The following is a 24,456-nucleotide window of genomic DNA, read 5'->3' on the forward strand; positions in this document are numbered from 1 at the left end:
ACAGGCCCACGACCACGGCAGCTTGATTTAATCGTGCGTTAACGTACTCTTGTCAACTCCTTGTCAAACTTCCAGAGCGGCCCCCTGGTCCTGTCTCAAATCTTTGAGCATGAGTGCACGGCGGGATGCTGGTCCCCCTCCAGGCCGGCAGTTTTCTTCATCGGGACGGAAGAAGGGAGTATCGAGGTGTGGAACCTGCTAGAAAAGAGCAAGGTACCGACGGTCCATTCACGGATCAGCGCAGGAAGCATTACCTGCATCAAATCCTGTGAGTTCCTGAACTTCCTGTGAGCCTCCCAGGCCCCTTTCAGAAAGCTTTACCTGTTTCCAGTTGTGATATTTTACCTAAAATGAGCTAAATGCATGTGTTTATAGAGGTTTATACATTGACGTCACTTCCCCACTGGACCAGCCCTTACTCACACTGAGTGGCAAAGACAGCTTCAACTAGTGGAGAAGACGGAATAACAGACGATTATCGGCTTAAATTAGCGTCAGTTGGACTTGACAGTGACCCGTACAGTTACCAAGAACCAGTGGTCCATGGACATTAATATCTGGTACAGTTACCCCAAGAACCAGTGGTCCATGGACATTAATATTTGGTACAGTTACCAAGAACCAGTGGTCCATGGACATTAATATTTGGTACAGTTACCAAGAACCAGTGGTCCATGGACATTAATATTTGGTACAGTTACCAAGAACCAGTGGTCCATGGACATTAATATTTGGTACAGTTACCAAGAACCAGTGGTCCATGGACATTAATATTTGGTACAGTTACCAAGAACCAGTGGTCCATGGACATTAATATCTGGTACAGTTACCCCAAGAACCAGTGGTCCATGGACATTAATATTTGGTACAGTTACCAAGAACCAGTGGTCCATGGACATTAATATTTGGTACAGTTACCAAGAACCAGTGGTCCATGGACATTAATATTTGGTACAGTTACCAAGAACCAGTGGTCCATGGACATTAATATTTGGTACAGTTACCAAGAACCAGTGGTCCATGGACATTAATATTTGGTACAGTTACCAAGAACCAGTGGTCCATGGACATTAATATCTGGTACAGTTACCCCAAGAACCAGTGGTCCATGGACATTAATATTTGGTACAGTTACCAAGAACCAGTGGTCCATGGACATTAATATTTGGTACAGTTACCAAGAACCAGTGGTCCATGGACATTAATATTTGGTACAGTTACCAAGAACCAGTGGTCCATGGACATTAATATTTGGTACAGTTACCAAGAACCAGTGGTCCATGGACATTCATATTTGTCTAGTTTCCTGATATTTATATGAACTTAATTTCTACGCCGGGGAAATACACGAAGCAAAGTTTGAAGGCTTACAAAAGACTTGACGCTTGGTCCGACTTCAAGGCAGGATTTGTTGTAGAAATTAAAGTGATGAGGACACTGAACTTTATGATTTGACCGTTTAACGTTAGCTACCCAAAAATCCAACATTACCTGATACAAAATGGGAACCACAAATCCACGTTTCGGTGTCTGGAATCTAGTTGTTTCTGTGAATTGCAGCGATCCATTTGTCTCTCTTAAGCTTATTTTTCGGCAGTCTGTAAAATGATAACTCTGATTTCTTGCTAAATCTATGAGTACAGTCGATCGCACAACAGCTCTTTCCCATTTTAGATGTTTTCCAGTTGCTCAAACTGAAAGTTTACGTTGCCACTCAGTCTTTCTGACACTCAGTCTTTCTGCCACTCAGTCTTTCTGACACTCAGTCTTTCTGACACTCAGTCTTTCTGACACTCAGTCTTTCTGACACTCAGAAAAAACCCGCTGTGAAGTCTCATCTGTGACGTCATGCTCATTCCCTCTATAGAGAAAAACCTTGATTGTTCACAGCCTGTACTGGACCTTAAAGCAACGACACCCTTACCATTCCTCGTATTCTCCGATGTGAACTTTCCCCTCTGTCGTTCACTTGTCACATGATTTTGAACCATGAGGCTAATTTTAGTTGTTCTGCACATCCAGCAACGAAGGGCGTCTTGGCTTTGACGGACGACCTCGGGGTTACCTGGGTCTTAAAATTACCCAAACCCCTCTACAGACCCTCCAAACATGAGGTAAGACGGCCCAGCCACCGCCTGAGTTGTCCATTTAAAGTTCACAACCTAAAAACAATGGTTCAAAACTTAGTCATGTTTGAATTTTTAATCCAGGCTTGTTTTTGCTTTCATTTGCTGCCAAACTTCCATTATTATCAGATCAGTCATGGAGTTTTGAGTTATTGTGCATCACGGTCGTGTTTAGGTGGCCGTCATATTATTCCTTACACTTCTAACTAGTCGTCCTCCTGTGTTTGTGTGCAGATACGAGATGTGAAAGAATACTTTGAACTGGAGGAATCATGGTTGGAGAATTGTCTGAGGAGGGAGGAGCTCTGGGAAACAGAGAAGAAGAACGTCAAGGAACCTGAGAAGGAAAAGGTGAGCGATGGGTTTTAGGTTTAAACAAACCACAGGAAGATCAGGATCACTCTGAGAGCTTTATGAATCTGTCTTTATGAATCTGATGATTCTGATGACGCTTCGCAGCTGGTTGGCTGTGTGATGCTGGAAAAATAAGGACAAAGATTACAAAGATTTTGTGCAAAAATAATTGTGTGTAACCACAAATGTTTTGATCTTTAGTTTGTGGTCTTCTGTTTCAAAACCTAAACAGTTTACCAAATCCAGTTCTGTTTAATTAAGCCGGAAAGTGGTGCATTCAGATGAGAGCGAGGCTGATTCCTCCTAACTACCTGACACTTATTTTCTTACAGTGGTAATAATGGTCGGTGTTTTGGGAGAAAATCTCACTTAGGTTCGAGAGCGGTCGGCTGTGCAAAAATGAATCAGACACACACTCGCTTTTGCTATAATGAATACATTTATTAGCAAGCAAGCAATGCAAACAAAAGACTCACACACAACTGCCCTTTGCTAGGATAACTCTGTGTTAAGTTATCCCCCGCAAATGACAGAGCAACATACAATCACAAGGGGCTTGGCCTAAACTCTTACCTTAACACAGAGGACTGGGAGAGCCGGACAGTCCAGGCAGAGCAGCCATCAACCCCGGCTGGGCGTCCGTGCACTAGACCCACAGCAGACTCTCAATCCGGACTTCCGGCTCTCGCGTCTTTATACCTTTCTCGCGGAAGGGGTTGCCCCTTCAACCCCCGCCTGCCAGTTCTCACGCTAAGTCTAAGTCTAGGTTCACACGGAAGAACCGTGTGAACAAGCGCTTCTCTCACAGTTTACAATAATACTAAACAGCAGGTGCATAACTGATATGACTGTTTTGAGAAGGACATTTCAGGACACAAAACTTATTTTTTCTTCCTTCAGTCGGGTTTAGTGAGTCTGGGGTCCGGGGTCCGGGTCTGTCCGGTCTCTACTGCATTTGTGCCTCAGGGGTTGGAACATGCAGGTTCGGTGTCTCCAGTAAATCAGGGGGGATGGTGGATTTTATCATATTGGGACAGATAATTTGTGCTGATTACAAATAATATAATATATTACAAATAATAGCAGTGACCAAAACAGCTGCAGAAATACTGCAGGAATGACATAGCAGCAGTTAAATGCAGCCTTCTGTAAGCTTTAAATATCCACTGGGCTTACATCAAATACATCAAAACACAACAATAAAAAACACTTTTCTGAACTTATCAATATGACTCTGTCCTTCACAGGATAAGTAACATGGATCACTGCAAAAACTCACAATCTTAACAAGAATATTTGTCTTATTTTTAGTTAAAATGTCTCATTTTAGTAAAAGAATCTCATTACACTTAAAACAAGACTCATCACTGGAAAAAACAACAATTTTCATCTGTTTCAAGTAGATTTTCACTTAAAATAAGTAGAAAAATCTGCCAGTGGAACAAGATTTTTTTGCTTGTAATAAGAAGATAAATCTTGTCCCACTGGCAGATTTTTCTACTTATTTCAAGTGAAAATTTACTTGAAACAGGTGAAAATTGTCAAATAAGTTATTTTTCTGGTGATGACTCTAAATGTTGAAATAGCAGTAAAACCACATTCATTGATGAAATGACATAAGGGATGGAAAGGAGGGATGGCAGTTTTACAGGGGGGATGATGTGGACCGTTTTTATTTCAGGGGGGGATGATTTGGACCGTTTTTATTTCAGGGGGGATGATTTGGACCGTTTTTATTTCAGGGGGGATGATTTGGACCGTTTTTATTTCAGGGGGGGATGATTTGGACCGTTTTTATTTCAGGGGGGGATGATTTGGACCGTTTTTATTTCAGGGGGGGATGATTTGGACCGTTTTTATTTCAGGGGGGGATGATTTGGACCGTTTTTATTTCAGGGGGGGATGATTTGGACCGTTTTTATTTCAGGGGGGGATGATTTGGACAGTTTTTATTTCAGGGGGGGATGATTTGGACCGTTTTTATTTCAGGGGGGGATGATTTGGACTGTTTTTATTTCATGGATGCCATCCCCCCCCCTCCTTGAACCGCCACCTTACTGTGGTGGAGGGGTTTGTGCGCCCGAGTGATCCTAGGAGCTATGTTGTCGGGGGCACTTTCGCCCCTGGTAGGGACTCCCATGGCAAACAGGTCCTGGGTGACGGGCCAGACTAAGAGCGGTTCACAAAGCTTACCATGGATAACAAAAGATCAAGGACCGTTACGTCGCCCGGATCGGCGTCACCGGGGCCCCGCCCTGGAGCCAGGCCTGGGGTCGGGGCTCGTAGGCGAGCGCCTGGTGGCCGGGTCTTTGCCCGTGGGACCCGGCCGGGCTCAGCCCGAAACGGCGACGCGGGTCCGCCTTCCAGTAGGCCCACCACCCGCAGGAAGGACCATGGCAGGCCGGTGCATTGTGGGCTGGGTAGCAGTCGTGGCGGGGTGCCTCGACGACCCAATCCCTGGACATCAACCCTCACAGTGGGGACATGGAATGTCACCTCGCTGGGGGGGAAGGAGCCGGAGCTTGTGCGTGAGGTTGAGAGATACCGGCTAGAGATAGTCGGGCTCACCTCCACACATAGCTTGGGCTCTGGAACCCAGCTCCTTGAAGGGGGCTGGACCCTCCACTACTCTGGAGTTGCCCAGGGTGAGAGGCGGCGGGCTGGGGTGGGCTTGGTTATGGTTATAGCCCCCCAGCTCAGCCGCCATGTGTTGGAGTTCACCCCGGTGAACGAGAGGGTCGCTTCCCTGCGCCTTCGGGTCGGGGATAGGTCTCTCACTGTTGTTTGTGCCTACGGGCCGAACAGCAGTGGGGAGTACCCGGCCTTCTTGGAGTCCCTGGGAGGAGTACTTGATGGTGCTCCAACTGGGGACTCCATTGTTCTACTGGGGGACTTCAACGCTCACGTGGGCAATGACAGTGATACCTGGAGAGGCGTGATTGGGAGGAACGGCCTCCCCGATCTGAACCCGAGTGGTGTTTTGTTGTTGGACTTCTGTGCGAGTCACAGTTTGTCCATCACGAACACCATGTTCAGGCATAAGGGTGTCCATCAGTGCACGTGGCACCAGGACACCCTAGGCCGGAGGTCAATGATCGACTTTGTTGTCGTTTCATCTGACCTTCGGCCGCATGTCTTGGACACTCGGGTGAAGAGAGGGGCTGAGCTGTCAACTGATCACCACCTGGTGGTGAGTTGGATGCGCTGGCGGAGGAGGAGGTTGGACAGACCGGGCAGACCCAAACGGATTGTGAGGGTCTGTTGGGAACGTCTGGCTGAGCCCTCTGTCAGGGACATCTTCAACTCCCACCTCCGGGAGAGCTTCTCTCGGATCCCGGGGGAGGCGGGGGACATCGAGTCCGAGTGGACCATGTTCCCTGCCTCCATTGTCAACGCGGCGGCTCGAAGCTGCGGACGCAAGGTCTCCGGTGCCTGTCGTGGCGGCAATCCTAGAACCCGGTGGTGGACACCGGAAGTACAGGATGCCGTCAGACTGAAGAAGGAGTCCTACCGGGCTATGTTGGCCGGTGGGACTCCTGACGCAGTAGATAGGTACCGGCAGGCCAAGCGGGCCGCGGCTCGGGCAGTCTTGGAGGCAAAAACTCGGGTCTGGGAGGAGTTCGGGGAGGCCATGGAGGAGGACTTTCGGTCGGCCTCGAGGAAATTCTGGAGGACCGTTCGGCGCCTCAGAAGGGGGAAGCAGTACTCTGCCGGCACCATTTATGGTGCTGGTGGGGAGCTGTTGACCTCGACTGGGGACATTGTCGGACGGTGGAAGGAATACTTTGAGGATCTCCTTAACCCGACTGACATGCCTTCCACTGAGGAAGCAGAGGGTTGGGGCTCGGAGGCGTGCTCATCCATCACCCAAGCCGAGGTCACCGAGGTGGTTCGTAAGCTCCTCGGTGGCCGGGCACCGGGGGTGGATGAGATTCGCCCTGAGTACCTCAAGTCTCTGGATGTCGTAGGGCTGTCTTGGCTGACACGCCTGTGCGACATTGCATGGAGGAAGGGGACAGTACCGCTGGGGTGGCAAACCGGGGTGGTGGTCCCTCTGTTTAAAAAGGGGGACCGGAGAGTGTGTTCCAACTACAGGGGGATCACACTTCTCAGCCTCCCGGGGAAAGTCTACGCCAGGGTACTGGAGAGGAGATTACGGCCGATAGTCGAACCTCGGATTCAGGAGGAACAATGCGGTTTTCGTCCCGGTCGTGGAACACTGGACCAGCTCTACACCCTCCGCAGGGTGCTCGAGGGTTCATGGGAATTTGCCCAACCAGTCTACATGTGTTTTGTGGATCTGGAGAAGGCATTTGACCGTGTCCCTCGTGCCATTCTGTGGGGGTCGGTGAGTATGGAGTCCGGGGCCCTCTACTAAGGGCTGTCCGGTCTCTGTATGATCGAAGCAGGAGTCTGGTTCGCATTGCCGGCAGTAAGTCAGACTTGTTCCCGGTGCATGTTGGACTCCGGCAGGGCTGCCCTTTGTCACCGGTCCTGTTCATAATTTTTATGGACAGGATTTCTAGGCGCAGCCAGGGGCCGGAGGGGATCCGGTTTGGGAACCTCAGGATTTCATCTCTGCTTTTTGCAGATGATGTTGTCCTGTTGGCTTCATCAGACCGGGACCTCCAGCATGTGCTGGGGCGGTTTGCGGCCGAGTGCGACGCGGCAGGGATGAGAATCAGCACCTCCAAGACCGAGGCCATGGTTCTCGACCGGAAAAGGGTGGCATGCCTTCTCCGGGTGGGTGGAGAAGTCCTGCCTCAGGTGGAGGAGTTCAAGTATCTCGGGATCTTGTTCACGAGTGAGGGAACAATGGAGCGTGAGATTGACAGGCGGATCGGTGCAGCGTCCGCAGTAATGCGGTCGATGTACTGGACCGTCGTGGTAAAGAGGGAGCTGAGTCGAAAGGCGAAGCTCTCGATTTACCGGTCAATCTACGCCCCTACCCTCACCTATGGTCATGAACTTTGGGTAGTGACCGAAAGGACAAGATCGCGGATACAAGCGGCCGAGATGAGTTTCCTCCGCAGGGTGGCTGGACGCTCCCTTAGAGATAGGGTGAGGAGTTCGGTCACCCGGGAGGAGCTCGGAGTCGAGCCGCTGCTCCTCCACATTGAGAGGAGTCAGCTGAGGTGGCTTGGGCATCTGTACCGGATCCTCCTGGACGCCTCCCTAGGGAGGTGTTCCAGGCATGTCCCACCGGGAGGAGACCCCGGGGAAGACCCAGGACACGCTGGAGAGACTATGTCTCTCGGCTGGCCTGGGAACGCCTCGGACTCCCCCCGGAAGAGCTGGAGGAGGTGTCTGGGGTGAGGGAAGTCTGGGCATCCCTGCTGAGGCTGCTGCCCCCGCGACCCGGTAACGGATAAGCGGGAGAAGATGAGTGAGTGAGTGAGGATGCCATCCCCCCTCATCCCCCCTCAATTCGAGTACTGGGTGTAACGAATGCTTGAAAGAGATTTGTTGTTGGAACTTATTGTTTCTTGTTCTCGTGTGTGACAGCAGACAGCTGCCACACCAGTCCAGGCTCAGCAGGACCAAGAGCAGCTGGAACTGAAGCAGTTCCACGAGGATCTGATGCTGGAGCAAAACGTCCTTAAGGCCCTGGGCCTGTCAGCGCCTTCGTGAACGTCCTGCAGGACGACTGATATAACACTCATACACATAGAAACACACTCCTGCACACACACATAGAACACACACATACACACACACACACACATGTAGAACACACATATACACACACGTAGAACACACATATACACACTCCTGCACACACACGTAGAACACACATATACACATACGTAGAACACACTCCTGCACACACACCTATACACACACATACACACAGAAATGAATGCAAATTCCCATTTATATAAAATACAGGCTTTTGTATTAAAGATTTTGTAAATTCGGCACATTCAGATGTTTTGACACATTACAGATGTTACTGATGTTTTTATTATTTATTTATTATTTATTATTATTATTATTATTATTAGTATTTTTTATTATTTGACATAAACTTGAGTGGAGGCCCTTGTTCCCTTCAGAGATTAATAAAGTGTTTTTGAATTTGAACTGAAATTCTTATTGTCTTCAAATCTTAAACAAATGTAAGAAATAAGAGCAAAGAAAGACCTGCAGGAGTGAATATGAACTGCAGTTGCTTGTAGTTCCTGCAGTGCAGACACACGACCAAAAACACAGGAATTTGCTGTAGCGAGTAGTTTTAATAACAATGAAAAAGTTTCTAAGATCTAAAAGCACCTGCGTTCCGCCCTGCGGTGAACTAGTAACGTTCCTAGTCGGACCTATTTCTGGGACGGACCAGCGCAGCAAACAAACGGCATGAAAACGGTTACAAGTTTCTCTCAAACGGAGCTCGGTTAAGTCTTTGTAAGTAATGACATGTTATATTGTCAAGAATATTGTGATTTGTAGTGTATACACTTACTTACCGTTCAAGTTTGGTTGATATTTCATCACGTAGTTTGTCACTTTTACTGTGTTAAGGTTTTATCGTGGCAGCAGTGATTTTATTTGTCCACCAGAGGGCGCCGTTTAGTCTGAAACAGGATATTTATCTTTATTTATCCGTTTCATCAATAATAGCGTGAGAAAGAGTAACATTAATGTTGTTACTGCTAAAGTTTGTTTCAATTTTATACTTGGGAAGTGTGTGTAACAGTATGTAAATGTATCTCTCAATTTCTGGTCTCAATTTGAACAATATATAGTGTCTAAAATCAAGTGTGATATTTTATTTTGTCCATGAAGAAAATTACATCACTTTTATTATAAACCTGTTCATTCTGTATGGCAAATTTCTCATACACAAATGTAAATACTCATACACAAATGTAAAAAAACATTTGTAGGGCTATCATAAGAATAAATTATACTTTTAAAATCAACTGGATAAAACATTATTTGAAGGGTCCAACTTCTTTACGGAACGCTATTCCATATTTTGTATTATCCATGGTAAATAGCAAAAGGAAATCAAGGCTATTTTCTTACAATATGAACAAAATTGGGGAAATATTTTATTTGGGTTTACAGCTCGTGACAGTATGGCTAAAACCTCGCTTGTTATTTTGTCAGAATGTCGAATAGATAAATCCAAGATCTCTAATCACAGGCCAGATTTAACAGAACTAATCTAATATGTAAAACCTTCCATCTCCTCAAGGCTGTCCAAACAATAAAGCCTTAACAACCTGTCAGTAGGGATGGGCGGTATGGACTAAAAAATGTATCACGATCATTTCTGGCATTTATCCTGATAACGATAAAAATGACGATAAAAAAAATACCAATTCAACTCCACCTTTTTAACTATAAATCTATCTCACTCTCAGATCCGCCATGTTTGTTACACAAAAACCTCATCAACGGGAATTTATCCTTCTTTCTGGCTCATTTCCTTCCTTCTTTTTTCTCTTCCTTCCTCTTTTCTTTTCCCTCCCTCCCTCCCTCCCTTCCTTCCTTCCTTCCTTCCATCAGTTTTACACAAAAACGTCATCAACGGGAATTTATCGTTTTTACCGTGAGATGACAAATTCTTACTGTGGGGAATTTTTTTGACGGTTTATCGTGAACGGTAAAATATCACCCACTCCTACCTGTCATCATTTTAAACAGTTTAATATATTTCTATAAAGCTGATGTACTTTCCTTTCCAATCATCACGACCGATCAAAAAATGACGCAGCAGGCAGGGGTTGCAGTTTTCAAGCTTTTTATTGAGTGTTGTTGAGCTGATGAGCTCACATCGTTCCTAACGTCTCAGATGTGTCTGAATGACAAACTGAGCTGGGAGCACTTAGGGTGGTTACATTACTAAAGTCCTAAAATGGGATGATTTGTGCAAACCCAAAACACTAAAAAGGCATAAATATTTTAGTGACTGAGGTAATGTAGCTTTATTTTTATCAAATAAAACACAAGACTCTGAGAAAACATGTCTTGGTTTTATCATTATGGATATTGTGTCTCTGCTGACGACTCGAAAGTAGAAATCATGTCAACATGAGTGGAACATGTACAAGCTTCTGCAGAGCGAACTGGGAAGAGCTTGATCGAGTTATGAGTTATGAGAAACAGGAACAAAGTGCATCTTGAGGGGGAAACGTACGGTGGCCGAGACCCGCCATTGCTCAAAATAAAAGTAACGCTGCAAACAGAAACAAACCCCGCTGCAAATAAAAAGAAACGCCGCTGCAAATAAAACGACGCAAATAAAAAAGCCACAACGGAAGTGAATTACCGGGGACTATTTTTGCTGATGCACCGGTGTTTTTTTACGTGAGAGGAGAAGTCCCTGACCACCACACACGCTTCAACTTCACATTCATACAAATAACTATTGTTACCCACTTTAGATTATTCTTGGCATTATTATTAATGATAAAAACAACACTGGTGTCCTCTCACATAAAAACACTGGTGCATCGGCAAAAACAGTCCCCGGTAATTCACTTCTGTTGTGGCTTTTTTATTTGCGTAATTTTTTATTTTATTTGCAGCGGGGTTTCTTTATATTTTCAGCGTTTCTTTTATTTGCAGCGGCGTTTGTTTCTGTTTGCAGCGTTACTTTTATTTTCAGCAATGGCGGGTCTCGGCCACCGTAGAAACGTGTTTCATTATGACATTTCGATGCTCAGCTCTTCACCCTGAAGCTCAGATGTGAAACCAGGACAAAAGAAAAAATGTGCTAGATATTACACCAAGTCGTAAACAAATTGAAATAATAAGACTGTAACCAGGATGATGATAAATACGAAAAATAAAAATCAACCCAACTAGTTCCAACATATGGAGGATTTTTTGTGCCAAAATTAAATAAATAAATACATACATCATTAATTAATTAAAATGGGAATGAAATATATCATTCATTAATTAAATACATCATTAATTAATTAAAATTAGAATTAAATATGTCATTAATTAATTAAAATACAATTCATTTTAAGTAAAAAAAAAAGTATTATTTCAGCATTTAATAATTAATGACACATTTAATTAATGATTTCGTGTTGCTGAATCATGAAATGTAAAACTGTCAGTTTCACTCGTCAATTCAATTCAATCATTAATTAAATGTGTCATTAATTAATTTAATGCAGTTTTACATTTCATGATTCACACGCAACACGAAATCATTAATTAAATGTGTCATTAATTAATTAAATGCTGAAATAATAAATATTTTTTTTACTTAAAATGAATTGTATTTTAATTAATTAATGACATATTGAATTCTAATTTTAATTAATTAATGATGTATTTATTTAATTTTGGCAAAAAAAATCCTCCATATGGAGGAATTAAATAAATACATCATTAATTAATTAAAATGGGAATGAAATATATCATTAATTAATTAAATGTCATTAATTAATTAAAATTAGAATTAAATATGTAATTAATTAATTAAAATAAAATTCATTTTAAGTAAAAAAATATGTATTATTTCAGCATTTAATTAATTAATGACACTTAATGATTTTGTGTGTGAATCATGAAATGTATAATCGTGAAATTGTATTTTAATTAATTACATATTTAATTCTAATTTTAATTAATTAATTATGTATTTATTTATTTAATTTTGGCACAAAAAAATCCTCCATACCAACATGCATGTTCACATGTTTTCTTTTTCATTATTTGGGGGTTTCCCCTCTCGCTCCCTGTAACGTTGTTGGTTTGCTGCGTTCAGGCCTTCAACCGCACCAGTCCGTCTGCGTACTGGAACTGCTCACTGTTTTCATACTCCAGCATGTCCAGAGCCACGTCACAGCTCTCCTTGACGATCCGTTCCTCATCCCCCCGGTACTGCTGCAGCACGTCCAGACACTCCTTCTGGCCGATGGAGCCCAGAGCTTCCGCGGCTTCGTGCCGGACCATGGGGTTCTCCTCGGAGCGCTGCAGAGCCGCACGCAGCGCCGGGATGGCGGCCGGGTGCTGCATCTGACCCAGGACGTAGCCGATCTCGTGGCGGAAAAGAGCACTGGAGCACTGCAGGCCTGGACACAGACGTCACAATTATTATCAACACAAGTCATAGTAACACTGCAAAAACTCAACATCTTAAGAAGATTCGTCTTATTTCTAGTTAAAATGTCTCGTTTTTAGTAAAAACAAACATCATTACACTTAAAACAAGACTCATCACTGGAAAAAACAACAATTTTCACCTGTTTCAAGTAGATTTTCACTTAAAATAAGTAGAAAAACCTGCCAGTGGAACAAGATTTTTTTGCTTGTAATGAGAAGATAAATCTTGTCCCACTGGCAGATTTTTCTACTTATTTTAAGTGAACATTTATTGAAACAGATTAGGGCTGGACGATATATCGAGATTTTAATATATATCGATACATTTTCAAACGCGATATGGTACGAGACAATATCGTTTATATCGATTTAATTTTTTTTTATGATTTTGATATAGCTTATTTTGTGACAAATTTACTTGAATGTTTTATTTGAGATTTGCACAAATGTTTTGTTATTTGCACAACTGTCAACCTCAGTGGAAAAGAGCTTTAATCACAACCTCTTTAATCAACAAGGACAACAAATATTGGGCACGGCAGATATCAGTAACATAAAGTACAGATAGAAACGGAGGCTGAGGCTCCAGGATCTTTGCTAATCTCTACATCAACATTTCTCTTTTTTTCTTCCTTTTTCCTTTCCTTTTTAATCTCGACATTTCGACTTTTTTCTCAACATTTCGACTTTTTTCCCGAACATTTTTGGACTTTTTTCCCAACATTTTTGGACTTTTTTCCCAACATTTCGACTTTTTCCCAACATGTTTTGATTTTTTTCACAACATTTTTTGATTTTTTTCTCAACATTTCGACTTTTTTCCCAACATTTCAACTTTTTTCTCGACATTTCAACTTTTTTCTCAACATTTTGCCTTTCTCCATTTGTCTTCATTCTAAGACTTATACAAGACTTTTCCTTTTTTGCGGCTCCAGACATATTTGTTTTTTGTGTTTTTGGTCCAATATGGCTCTAAAACATTTTGGGTTGCCGACCCCTGAGCTAGAAAATATCCAGATATGACTTTTGGTCGATATCGCCCAGCCCTAACACAGATCTGATGGGATGTTGCAGAGCTGTTTCCTACCGTCTCCCAGGGCGACCGCTGCCTCCGCGCTGCCCAGGTTCCTCAGAGCAAACATGGCCCGGTACCGCTCAAACAGCGGCAGACTCTCGTCGAGGAGGGAGCAGCGCAGTTCTGGGACGCTCTTCCTCGGCGCCGGCGGAGCCGGGTCCACGGAGCAGTACGGGTTCTGGTCTGCACTTCCGTCCTCCAGCTGCTTCTCTCCGCCGCTCTGCAGCCACTCCAGCCGCCGCACGGCCAGCTCACACGTTTCTGCAACCTGAGACGAGATTGGAGACGAGGTCGGCGTTGGAGTTCTTTAGGAGTCTGGTGAACGATGGAGGATCTGATTCATACGGGGGCCGAGACCCGCCATTGTGGAAAATTAAAGAAACGCTGCAAATAAAAAGAAACGCTGTTGCAAATAAAATAAACGCTGAAAATAAAAACAAACGCTGCTGCAAAAAATATAAAATAATTGCTTTGCAAATAAAATAAATGCTGAAAATAAAAATAAACGCTGCTGCAAATAAAATAAACGCTGAAAATAAAAACAAACGCTGTTGCAAATAAAAGAAACGCTGCAAATAAAATAAACGCTGAAAATAAAAACAAACGCCGTTGCAAATAAAAGAAACGCTGAAAATAAAAACAAACGCCGTTGCAAATAAAATAAACGCTGAAAATAAAAACAAACGCCGTTGCAAATAAAATAAACGCTGAAAATAAAAAGAAACGCCGCTGCAAATAAAAGAAACGCTGCAAATAAAAAGAAACGCCGCTGCAAATAAAATAAACGCTTTGCAAATAAAAGAAACGCTGCAAATAAAAAGAAACGCCGCTGCAAATAAAATAAACGCTTTGCAAATTAAAGAAACGCTGCAAATAAAAGAAACGCTGCAAATAAAAAGAAACGCTGCTGCAAATAAAATAAACGCTTTGCAAATAAAAGAAACGCTGCAAATATAAAGAAACGCCGCTGCAAATAAAAAAAAACACGACGCAAATAAAAAAGCCACAACGGAAGTGAATTACCGGGGACTATTTCTGCTGATGCACCAGTGTTTTTTACGTGAGAGGAGAAGAAGAGGACGTAAGTGAAAAGGAAGAAATAAGAAGAGCGAGGAATAAGAAGAACAACGAATGAGAAAATAAGTGAAAAGGTTAGTGTTGAACGTCGCTACATGTAATTTTTCATGTGCAACACCGGTGCATCGGCAGAAACAGTAAGATCACGTAAAATCACGTTAAGTCACACAAGTGTTGCGCAACGCGTGAAGACGCATGAAAGGCAAGTTTTATTTTCTTTTCTGTTCTCCCGTTCTACATGTAGCTGAAAAGCTTAAAGTAACTAAAGTAACGTAATGTTTTTTGTCTTAGAGTAACTATAATGTGATTAACCAAATTACAACTAACGCGTTACATTACTGCGTTACTGGCGAATGTAATCTCGTTACAGTAACGCGTTACTTTGTACCGCGTTACACCCAACACTGAATCTAATCTAAAATCTCATGTGACTGCCTTTCACACATAGATCAGTCGGATTGACGGTGACTTACACCAACTACCACCAACAGACCAGTGTGTAGTGAATCCTGTAAACTACGTTGCATCCAGAGTGTGAAGTATGTTTTATTTTCATGTTTGGAACATTTGACAGTTGTTTATTCTAAAACACGATGCTTTTTCTCTGAATGTCTGAGACGTGACTGATGTCTGAGGGTGTCCTTTTAGATAAACTAGACACAAGTAATAAAATGACATGCGGCTGGTATTTCCTGCAGGTTTACACAGCAGCTGTGATGTAAAGCAGCAGGTTCTGCTCGTACCTCTACGACTGGATCCTGACTGAACTCCTTCAGCAGGTCCAGAACTGAAAGATCCCCGATCGCCCCCAGAGCTTCACCTGCACAGACGGGAGGAAACAGGATGTTAATGAACGACTATGCATTCGAAGTATTTAATCAACTAACATTTGACGGAACGATTAACTTGAGTGATTGCTTCATTCTGTGTGAATAACATATCATTATATATATTCAAGTAATATCAAGATCATGTACGATACAAATGTAACTGCATTCATGGCTGGTCCTGGATCATCTAGGAGGTGACTGGGAGATTGGATTTTTTAATTTAGGATATTATATTGTAGGAGGCCAGTTAAATTATGCCTTGATCTTTGTGTTGTATTTATTTATTTTTGTTGTTATTTTGTCTTTTCTTATTTTATTTTTTATATTTTTTTTATGGCATATCTGATCTGATATTGTGAGGAAGGGCCAGGACTAAATCAGCGTTCTGCTTCCTCCTGTTCCCTCTCCAACACATTGTTTTGCTGTTGTGCTTTATTTTTGGACGAGACTGTTAAATTGTTTTGCTTTTTTTGATATTTTGACGCTTTTAATTTGATGGGTTTTGTTGTTGTTCGAGACAAAGCCAACAATAAACAATAAAATAAAATAATAAAATGCTGGTGTTTCTCACTATGAACTATTTGAGCAGCTCAACAAGCATTTAGGGTGAGATTTTATTCACTCTGCAATGTAATGCAAGTTTGGCAAATGCAGTGCCGTTCTAAAGTCGGTGGATAAATGAATGAATGAATAATTGAGATTTCTATGTTAACCAAAATAATCCTGAATTCTATCCCGTCCCCCATAAGCTAGCAGCTATAGTGGGGGGGGGATCTAACCTCGAAGGGTTGGAAAGTGAGACAAAAAATTGAACAAACTAAAGAAAACTATCATACAAACTGCTGTTCACCTCGTAAAAACGCCCTGGTGGTGCAGACGACACAGACGTCATTTACCATTTTTAAATCACATGCATTCACAATAGGAATGGGTGATATTTTACCGTTCACCATAAACCGTCAAAAAAATTCCCCAGAATTTGTCATCTCGCGGTAAAAACGATAAATTCCCGTTGATGACGTTTTTGTGTAAAACTGATTTATGATTCTGTGTTAAATCAACGCAGAACCATAAATCAGCCTTAACAAACATGGCGGAAGGCGGATCTGAGAGCGAGGAGCTCGTCGTTAAACGAGGCTCCAGCTCCGTTATCTGGAACTGGTTTGGATTTAAAAAGAGAGAGGAGGAGCAAACATCATCTATTATGTGCAGAGTCTGCAATAAAATAGTGCGTGCAAATGATGGCTTTTATTTATTTGTCCTGTTTCTTTATTTATCAGGTTATATTTTTTTCTACTTTGTGATTTTATAAGTTAAGAAAACTTGAAGGGCAATGGTACTTTTGCTGTTTGCACTGTTATCCCACTGTTTAAGCCAAACAGTTTGAATAAATGTTGAATCTGTTCTTACATTTCAAACTTGTTTCATTTGAGTCATTCCAGTTTTGCAGTACAGGTGTAACTCATTTAATTGGTTTTTATTAATTCAATTTAATTAGTGTAGTTTAGTAGCATTTAGTATCTTTTAGAGCAGTGATTTGGCTCCAAAGACTGAATGTGGTGATAGATTTATAGTTAAAAAGGTGGTATGAATTGGTATTTTTTCTATCGTCATTTTTATCGTTATTGGGATAAATGCCAGAAATTATAGTGATACATTTTTTAGTCCATACCGCCCATCCCTAATTCACAAGTCTGCTCACTCAAACGGATTATGTTGATGCGTCCACGTGATCTCATCATCAAAAACACGTTTTCATTCATTTCCAGGTTTATCCTGTACCTGCTTCATGGTTTATCCTGTACCTGCTTCATGGTTTATCCTGTACCTGCTTCGTGGTTTATCCTGTACCTGCTTCATGGTTTATCCTGTACCTGCTTCATGGTTTATCCTGTACCTGCTTCATGGTTTATCCTGCACCTGCTTCATGGTTTATCCTGTACCTGCTTCATGGTTTATCCTGCACCTGCTTCATGGTTTATCCTGCACCTGCTTCATGGTTTATCCTGTACCTGCTTCATGGTTTATCCTGTACCTGCTTCATGGTTTATCCTGTACCTGCTTCATGGTTTATCCTGTACCTGCTTCATGGTTTATCCTGCACCTGCTTCATGGTTTATCCTGTACCTGCTTCATGGTTTATCCTGTACCTGCTTCATGGTTTATCCTGCACCTGCTTCATGGTTTATCCTGTACCTGCTTCATGGTTTATCCTGCACCTGCTTCATGGTTTATCCTGTACCTGCTTCATGGTTTATCCTGTACCTGCTTCATGGTTTATCCTGTACCTGCTTCATGGTTTATCCTGTACCTGCTTCATGGTTTATCCTGTACCTGCTTCATGGTTTATCCTGTACCTGCTTCGTGGTTTATCCTGTACCTGCTTCATGGTTTATCCTGTACCTGCTTCATGGTTTATCCTGTACCTGCTTCATGGTTTATCCTGCACCTGCTTCATGGTTTATCCTGTACCTGCTTCATGGTTTATCCTGCACCTGCTTCATGGTTTATCCTGCACCTGCTTCATGGTTTATCCTGTACCTGCTTCATGGTTTATCCTGTACCTGCTTCATGGTTTATCCTGTACCTGCTTCATGGTTTATCCTGTACCTGCTTCATGGTTTATCCTGCACCTGCTTCATGGTTTATCCTGTACCTGCTTCATGGTTTATCCTGTACCTGCTTCATGGTTTATCCTGCACCTGCTTCATGGTTTATCCTGTACCTGCTTCATGGTTTATCCTGCACCTGCTTCATGGTTTATCCTGTACCTGCTTCATGGTTTATCCTGTACCTGCTTCATGGTTTATCCTGTACCTGCTTCATGGTTTATCCTGTACCTGCTTCATGGTTTATCCTGTACCTGCTTCATGGTTTATCCTGTACCTGCTTCATAGTTTATCCTGCACCTGCTTCATGGTTTATCCTGTACCTGCTTCATGGTTTATCCTGTACCTGCTTCATGGTTTATCCTGTACCTGCTTCATGGTTTATCCTGCACCTGCTTCGTGGTTTATCCTGCACCTGCTTCGTGGTTTATCCTGCACCTGCTTCGTGGTTTATCCTGTACCTGCTTCGTGGTTTATCCTGTACCTGCTTCATGGTTTATCCTGTACCTGCTTCATGGTTTATCCTGTACCTGCTTCATGGTTTATCCTGCACCTGCTTCATGGTTTATCCTGTACCTGCTTCATGGTTTATCCTGCACCTGCTTCATGGTTTATCCTGTACCTGCTTCATGGTTTATCCTGTACCTGCTTCATGGTTTATCCTGTACCTGCTTCATGGTTTATCCTGTACCTGCTTCATGGTTTATCCTGTACCTGCTTCATGGTTTATCCTGTACCTGCTTCATGGTTTATCCTGTACCTGCTTCATGGTTTATCCTGTACCTGCTTCATGGTTTATCCTGTACCTGCTTCATGGTTTATCCTGTACCTGCTTCATGGTTTATCCTGTACCTGCTTCATGGTTTATCCTGTACCTGCTTCATGGTTTATCCTGTACCTGCTTCATGCCGGACCATGGGCTCCTGCTTCTCGTCTCTGAGGACGCGGGTCAGGGTGGGGATGGCCCGCCGGTCCTGCATCTGTCCCAGGCAGTACGCCAGCTCGTGCTTCAGCAGCGCAGAGTCATCGCTGAACGCCTGGCCGATCCAGTCGATGGCTTCAGCACCTGAGACACACGTGTTAGTTTCAACCGGCTCAACACAGATCGTACTCAAGATTTCATCACAGCCGCTGAAAAAACATCACCAAAATGTAACCAACACCTCTGATTTATCAATGATACATCAGTCTCCTAAAACACAAGCATCAGTTTGAGTTCAACGGCGGAGATTCGGAGACTGAATCTGTGTGGACACAGTCTTTCAGCCAATATCATCCAACCCACAGTCTTTGATTCTTAGTTTTCTCAGGGAAATGTTTTCCCTTCACAAAACACACTTTTCTGTAGCTTTGAGTGTAAATTTTAGACAGGGACTTCTCAATGAATAACTTGTTAAAGCAGCACTATGTAACTGTTCCACCTTAATGTAATATTTCATCATCATCATTGTGATGGAACATCAACTTCCAACAGGTTTAATGAACCTCTTTCATGGTCTGAGGGGTCTGTATCTCCTTCACTGGACTATGTAACTTTGAGGAGCATGGTAGGAACCCTGCCACACTAAAACACTACACATTTTTGCGGCTTTGACTGCTTTACGGCATACGTCACTTCCCCCTCCTTCCCCATTCGTAGTCGATACAAAGCTGGGCGGGGCGTGGAGCGCAGAGCTCAGCAGAAGCTGGTATCATGGCCGAAGCAGCGGAAAAACCAAGAAAATAAAAGTTTTATCGGAGGAGGCGAAAAAAAGAAAGCGGGAGAGTAACAAGCTAAATGCCCGGACAAGAATAAACATTGGCCCGGTGTTGTGCCAAAAAGTGATTGCCTGCCAGAATCTGATTTGTGGCCGCGGGAGCGCGCACAGCAGCCCGTTGAACGATAGCGTTTAAACGTCAGATTTTCAGATTATGAAGCTCAAGAATGAAATCAAATAATATTTAGGTAGAAACAACCTTTCATTAATTGTATTTGGCCTTCATCCATTTTTGGCAGGTAAAAACACCCATTTTCAGGTGAGAAATCAGATACCGGCAGGCAATCACTTTTTGGAACGACACCGGCGTTCACTCGCTGGCGTGAGCTGAAAGACGAGGAGGGATGTCCGACCGATGGGGATTTATGGGGATAAAACAAGACACAGAATTGTTATAATACAAATGTAAATGTAGAGTTTTATGTTCAATAAGAATCAAAATTAGAATGTTTTCACATTCGTCTTGAGTTTTGGTAATTCTAAAATTACTGATAAAATCAACAACAGACACAGAATAATAATAATTTGAGTTTTGTTTAAAATTGAATTTCTGTCGCAAATAAAACCTGTCTTCCAATTCATTGCATTTTTAGCCTAGTTATTTTTGTGGTAGAAGTATCGGATCGGTACTCGGTATCGGCGAGTACACAAATTAAAATACTCGTACTCGGTGTGAAAAAAATAGTATCGGGACATCCATAATGATGACCGTGTTCTTTGTTTATGTAAATACAAGGTTTTAAACATTGTGATCTTCCTGAGCTAGTGATGTTTATAAACCTCTGGTGTCAGATCCGGGTCTGGTCCGGGTCAGATCTGATCCGGGTCTGATCCGGGTTTACCTCCGAGGTTCCTGAGGGTGAACAGGGCTCTGAAGCGCCGGGTCAGATCCACTCCGGGGTCCACCAGAACCCGGCCCACCGCTGCCAGCTGCTCCACATCTGCCATGCTCCTGCACACACACACATGTACACATTATATTATTTATACATACATACATACATACACACACAGTACACACTAGGGGTGGGACGGTACAATAACTCACGATTCAATACTGTGGCGATATGTGGCCCACGATAACGATAATATCACGATATCTACGATATTCCATATATTGTAAGAACTTTCATCAACGATATTAACGATATGTGTGACTGAAAAAAGAGAAAATACCCATAAAAAGGAAATCGTCTGTAGTTCTGCATTTATTCAATGCCAAAACTTCATACAAATTACAAAGAAGGTGCATTTGTATATTTCCTCACTGCTGCTAGGCTTGTAAATGTAAACACTGAACAGCTGGACTAATTAAAGTGCATGAACATTAACAACATGTTTTATATAAACCAGGACAGTCACTGCTTTGTTTCTGATACTGAAAAGTCAGTAAGCAACTTAATTTTGCATAAACCTCACTTTCTCCTAGTCTTGTAAATGTAAACACCGTTGGACAAATTAAAGTGCATGAACAACCACGTAAATCCATTATGTGTTGTAATAAAAATGTCCTTATTTGTCGTCAGTTTATTGATTATTTATTGCAACAGAAAGCGCAACAATGTATTGCAATATCAATTTTTTTCCCTACCACATTATATATATATATATATATATATATATATATATATATATATATATATATATATACACACACACACACACACACACACACACACACACACACACACACACAGGACTGTCTCAGAAAATTAGAATATTGTGATAAAGTTCTTTATTTTCTGTAATGCAATTAAAAAAACAAAAATGTCATACATTCTGGATTCATTACAAATCAACTGAAATATTCCAAGCCTTTTATTATTTTAATATTGCTGATTATGGCTTACAGTTTAAGATTCCCAGAATATTCTAATTTTTTGAGATAGGATATTTGAGTTTTCTTAAGCTGTAAACCATGATCAGCAATATTAAAATAATAAAAGGCTTGCAATATTTCAGTTGATTTGTAATGAATCCAGAATGTATGACATTTTTGTTTTTTTTAATTGCATTACAGAAAATAAAGGACTTTATCACAACACACACACACACACACACACACACACACACACACACACACACACACACACACACACACACACACACACACACACACACACACACACACACACACACACTTATGTCACCGTCCTCCATTGAGACCTTTTACACTGAACCTTATTATCAAACACCTTGCCAAGACTATTTAATCCAACAAATGTGTAAATCTGTCAGAATGTGACCTTTATCGGGTTTTTTTCTGCCTGTCCAGGGAGTTTAAACATTAGTAAACATTAATAATGTTTGTTACCGGCAGCAGCCACGTGTGAAACCACGTGACTCACACACTAACGACGGTTAAAACTGTCACGATCCAGGAGAAATATCCTCACAAAAATACAAAACACCGTATATAAAAGAGACGTAAAGCAGATGTTTAAGAGTAACAAACCAGAAAAAGCTCCTCTTTAGTCCCTTTGCTGCTTCTTCTTCTACGGTTTCTCCAGCCACTTCTATTTACAGGTCGGTGGTAGAAACAACGACACAGTGTGTGTTTGTCGCCCCCTGCTGGTGGCGCGGGGAAATCAACTACATTATGAAATCATAACGTATTATTATTTGTTATATTTATTTACAGAGGTGTCAAAAGTATTCACATTCATTACTCAGGTAGAAGTATAGATACTAGAGTTTAAAAATACTCCTGTACAAGTTGAAGTATCAACTCAAGTTTTTTACTCAAGTAAAAGTATAAAAGTACTGGTTTCAAAACTACTTAAAGTATAAAAGTAAAAGTAATGTAAGGGGGAAAAAAGCCATTAAGGACAAAAGCCATTGAAAATGAATGCATCTTAGTATAATGTAAATATAATAAAGAAGCATATATGTGTACTATTGAGCATTAACATGTGTTAATATAAATATATTAAAGAAGCATATATGTGTACTATTGAGCATTAACATGTGTTTCAGAGAGCAGCAGATATGATGACTAGTTGTCTATAAGTATTGTAATGGTGCAAAAAGTCAAACTTCATGTTCATGTTATCATTTATCCTAACCTTTATTGGAATGTACATCCAAGTTTAGTTGCAGGAATCTGAGGGAACGGATGTAAGAACAAAACTGGACAAGAACATCTGAAACAACCACAACCAAATTCACTCTATCCGGATGGAGCAATTTAACTGGATAGTTTTTATTAAAGGTGAAATGAAATAGAGTAACGAGGCTGTTTTTAAAATGTAAGGAGTAAAAAGTACAGATAATTGTGTGAAAATGTAAGGAGTAAAAGTAAAAAGTCGTCTGAAAAATAATTACTCCAGTGAAGTATAGGTAACCAAAGTTTCTACTTAAGTAAGGTAACCAAGTATTTGTACTTCGTTACTTGACACCTCTGTTTATTTATTATCTGAATCAGTTTAATTATCCTAGTTCTTGACACTGCATATGTCTGACATCATCCCAGTGTTTTTTTTTCTCGTATACAATAATCACAATTGCCTGTTTTCCTATTTTATAAGAAGAATAAACCAAGTATGAACACGCCGGACAGAGAATTTGTCTTCAGTTGTTTCGCTCACTGAACCCAGATATAAATAATTGCAAACAGTAATAGACAAATGGCTCTTATTAACATAAAAAAGTGAAAGTATGAGGGGGACATGGTTATTGAAAGGTGCATTGTTGCAGCATATAATTGTGAAAATCATAAAATACACTTTTCAGTCCTGAATGTATTTAATTTTTTTTTCGTTCTGGATGAAATATGAAAGAAAAGGCTATTTATATTTTAGATACTATATATTTTCCGGCCTGGACTGGGACAAAAATTCAGCCCTGGACTTTTTGGTCCGGACTGGCCCACTACATTTCGCGCGCAGATACCGTGCCAACTCGCCCGTAAACACACAAGCCCTTATTAACACTACTATACTTAACAATTTGGGTCATCAAATTGTTATTGGGTCACCAAACTTTTGGTGCCATTTGGGGTCCCTTATAGTTTGTTGAGGGTGATGGTTTAAAAACAGCTGAAGGGAGTCTGGGTTGGGACGGGTGAAATAATCTATGGCAGGGTTTTGGGGTCTCTGGTAAGGTCATCTCCACAGGAATTGATGTACTGGGCTTGCTGCTGCCTATCATAAATCTGGACATGAAAAGTAGAGAAATAGAGTGGAATAAGTTTGAAAAAGATTACATGCAAAACATGAGTCTGAATGCCAACAGAACTTTCGCTAGTTGGCTTAAGTATGGAAAAACAATAGTATAATGATCTGAACAATAGACAAACACATTTTACAGCTCAACATACTGACAATAAACTATGACATAAGAGGAAATACTTGTAATTTTGTATTAGTATCATAATATTTTGCATGGTTATACTGTTATGGATGCCAAATATTGATATTTTACTAAACATGAAATTAACTTTTTCTTACTGTACTTAACACAAACAGTTCAGTTTGTCATGAGTTTTCATAAGCATATGTTTGTTTGACAACTGTGTATCAATGAAAATGAAAACAGATGAACAGACATAGCCTATCT

General features: G+C 41.7%; 2 protein-coding genes across 2 annotated transcripts in view; one reads left to right on the top strand and one right to left on the bottom strand.

Annotated features, from left to right (window-relative positions):
• dnai3 (dynein axonemal intermediate chain 3) overlaps window positions 1–8,434 on the top strand; it is a 38,452-nt gene extending 30,018 nt beyond the window's left edge. Inside the window, exons 20-23 of the mRNA XM_061735418.1 lie at window positions 76–268; window positions 2,023–2,114; window positions 2,361–2,477; window positions 7,986–8,434. Coding sequence (XP_061591402.1) covers window positions 76–268; window positions 2,023–2,114; window positions 2,361–2,477; window positions 7,986–8,111 — 528 coding nt within the window. The 3' untranslated portion in view covers window positions 8,112–8,434. The remainder of the gene's footprint in view (window positions 1–75; window positions 269–2,022; window positions 2,115–2,360; window positions 2,478–7,985) is intronic.
• A 3,540-nt stretch (window positions 8,435–11,974) lies between these two features.
• dohh (deoxyhypusine hydroxylase/monooxygenase) lies at window positions 11,975–22,416 on the bottom strand. The gene is made up of 6 exons (XM_061711640.1): window positions 22,355–22,416; window positions 20,742–20,851; window positions 19,041–19,208; window positions 15,447–15,523; window positions 13,639–13,894; window positions 11,975–12,520 (listed from the first exon to the last, which is right to left on the bottom strand). The coding sequence occupies exons 2-6, from the start codon at window positions 20,845–20,847 to the stop codon at window positions 12,210–12,212; spliced, it is 918 nt and encodes a 305-aa protein (XP_061567624.1). The 5' UTR covers window positions 20,848–20,851; window positions 22,355–22,416; the 3' UTR covers window positions 11,975–12,209.
• Window positions 22,417–24,456: the final 2,040 nt, after the last annotated feature.

The sequence above is a fragment of the Cololabis saira genome, chromosome 2 (genome assembly GCF_033807715.1).
Source record: "Cololabis saira isolate AMF1-May2022 chromosome 2, fColSai1.1, whole genome shotgun sequence".
In the NCBI taxonomy this organism is placed as follows: Eukaryota; Metazoa; Chordata; class Actinopteri; order Beloniformes; family Belonidae; genus Cololabis; species Cololabis saira.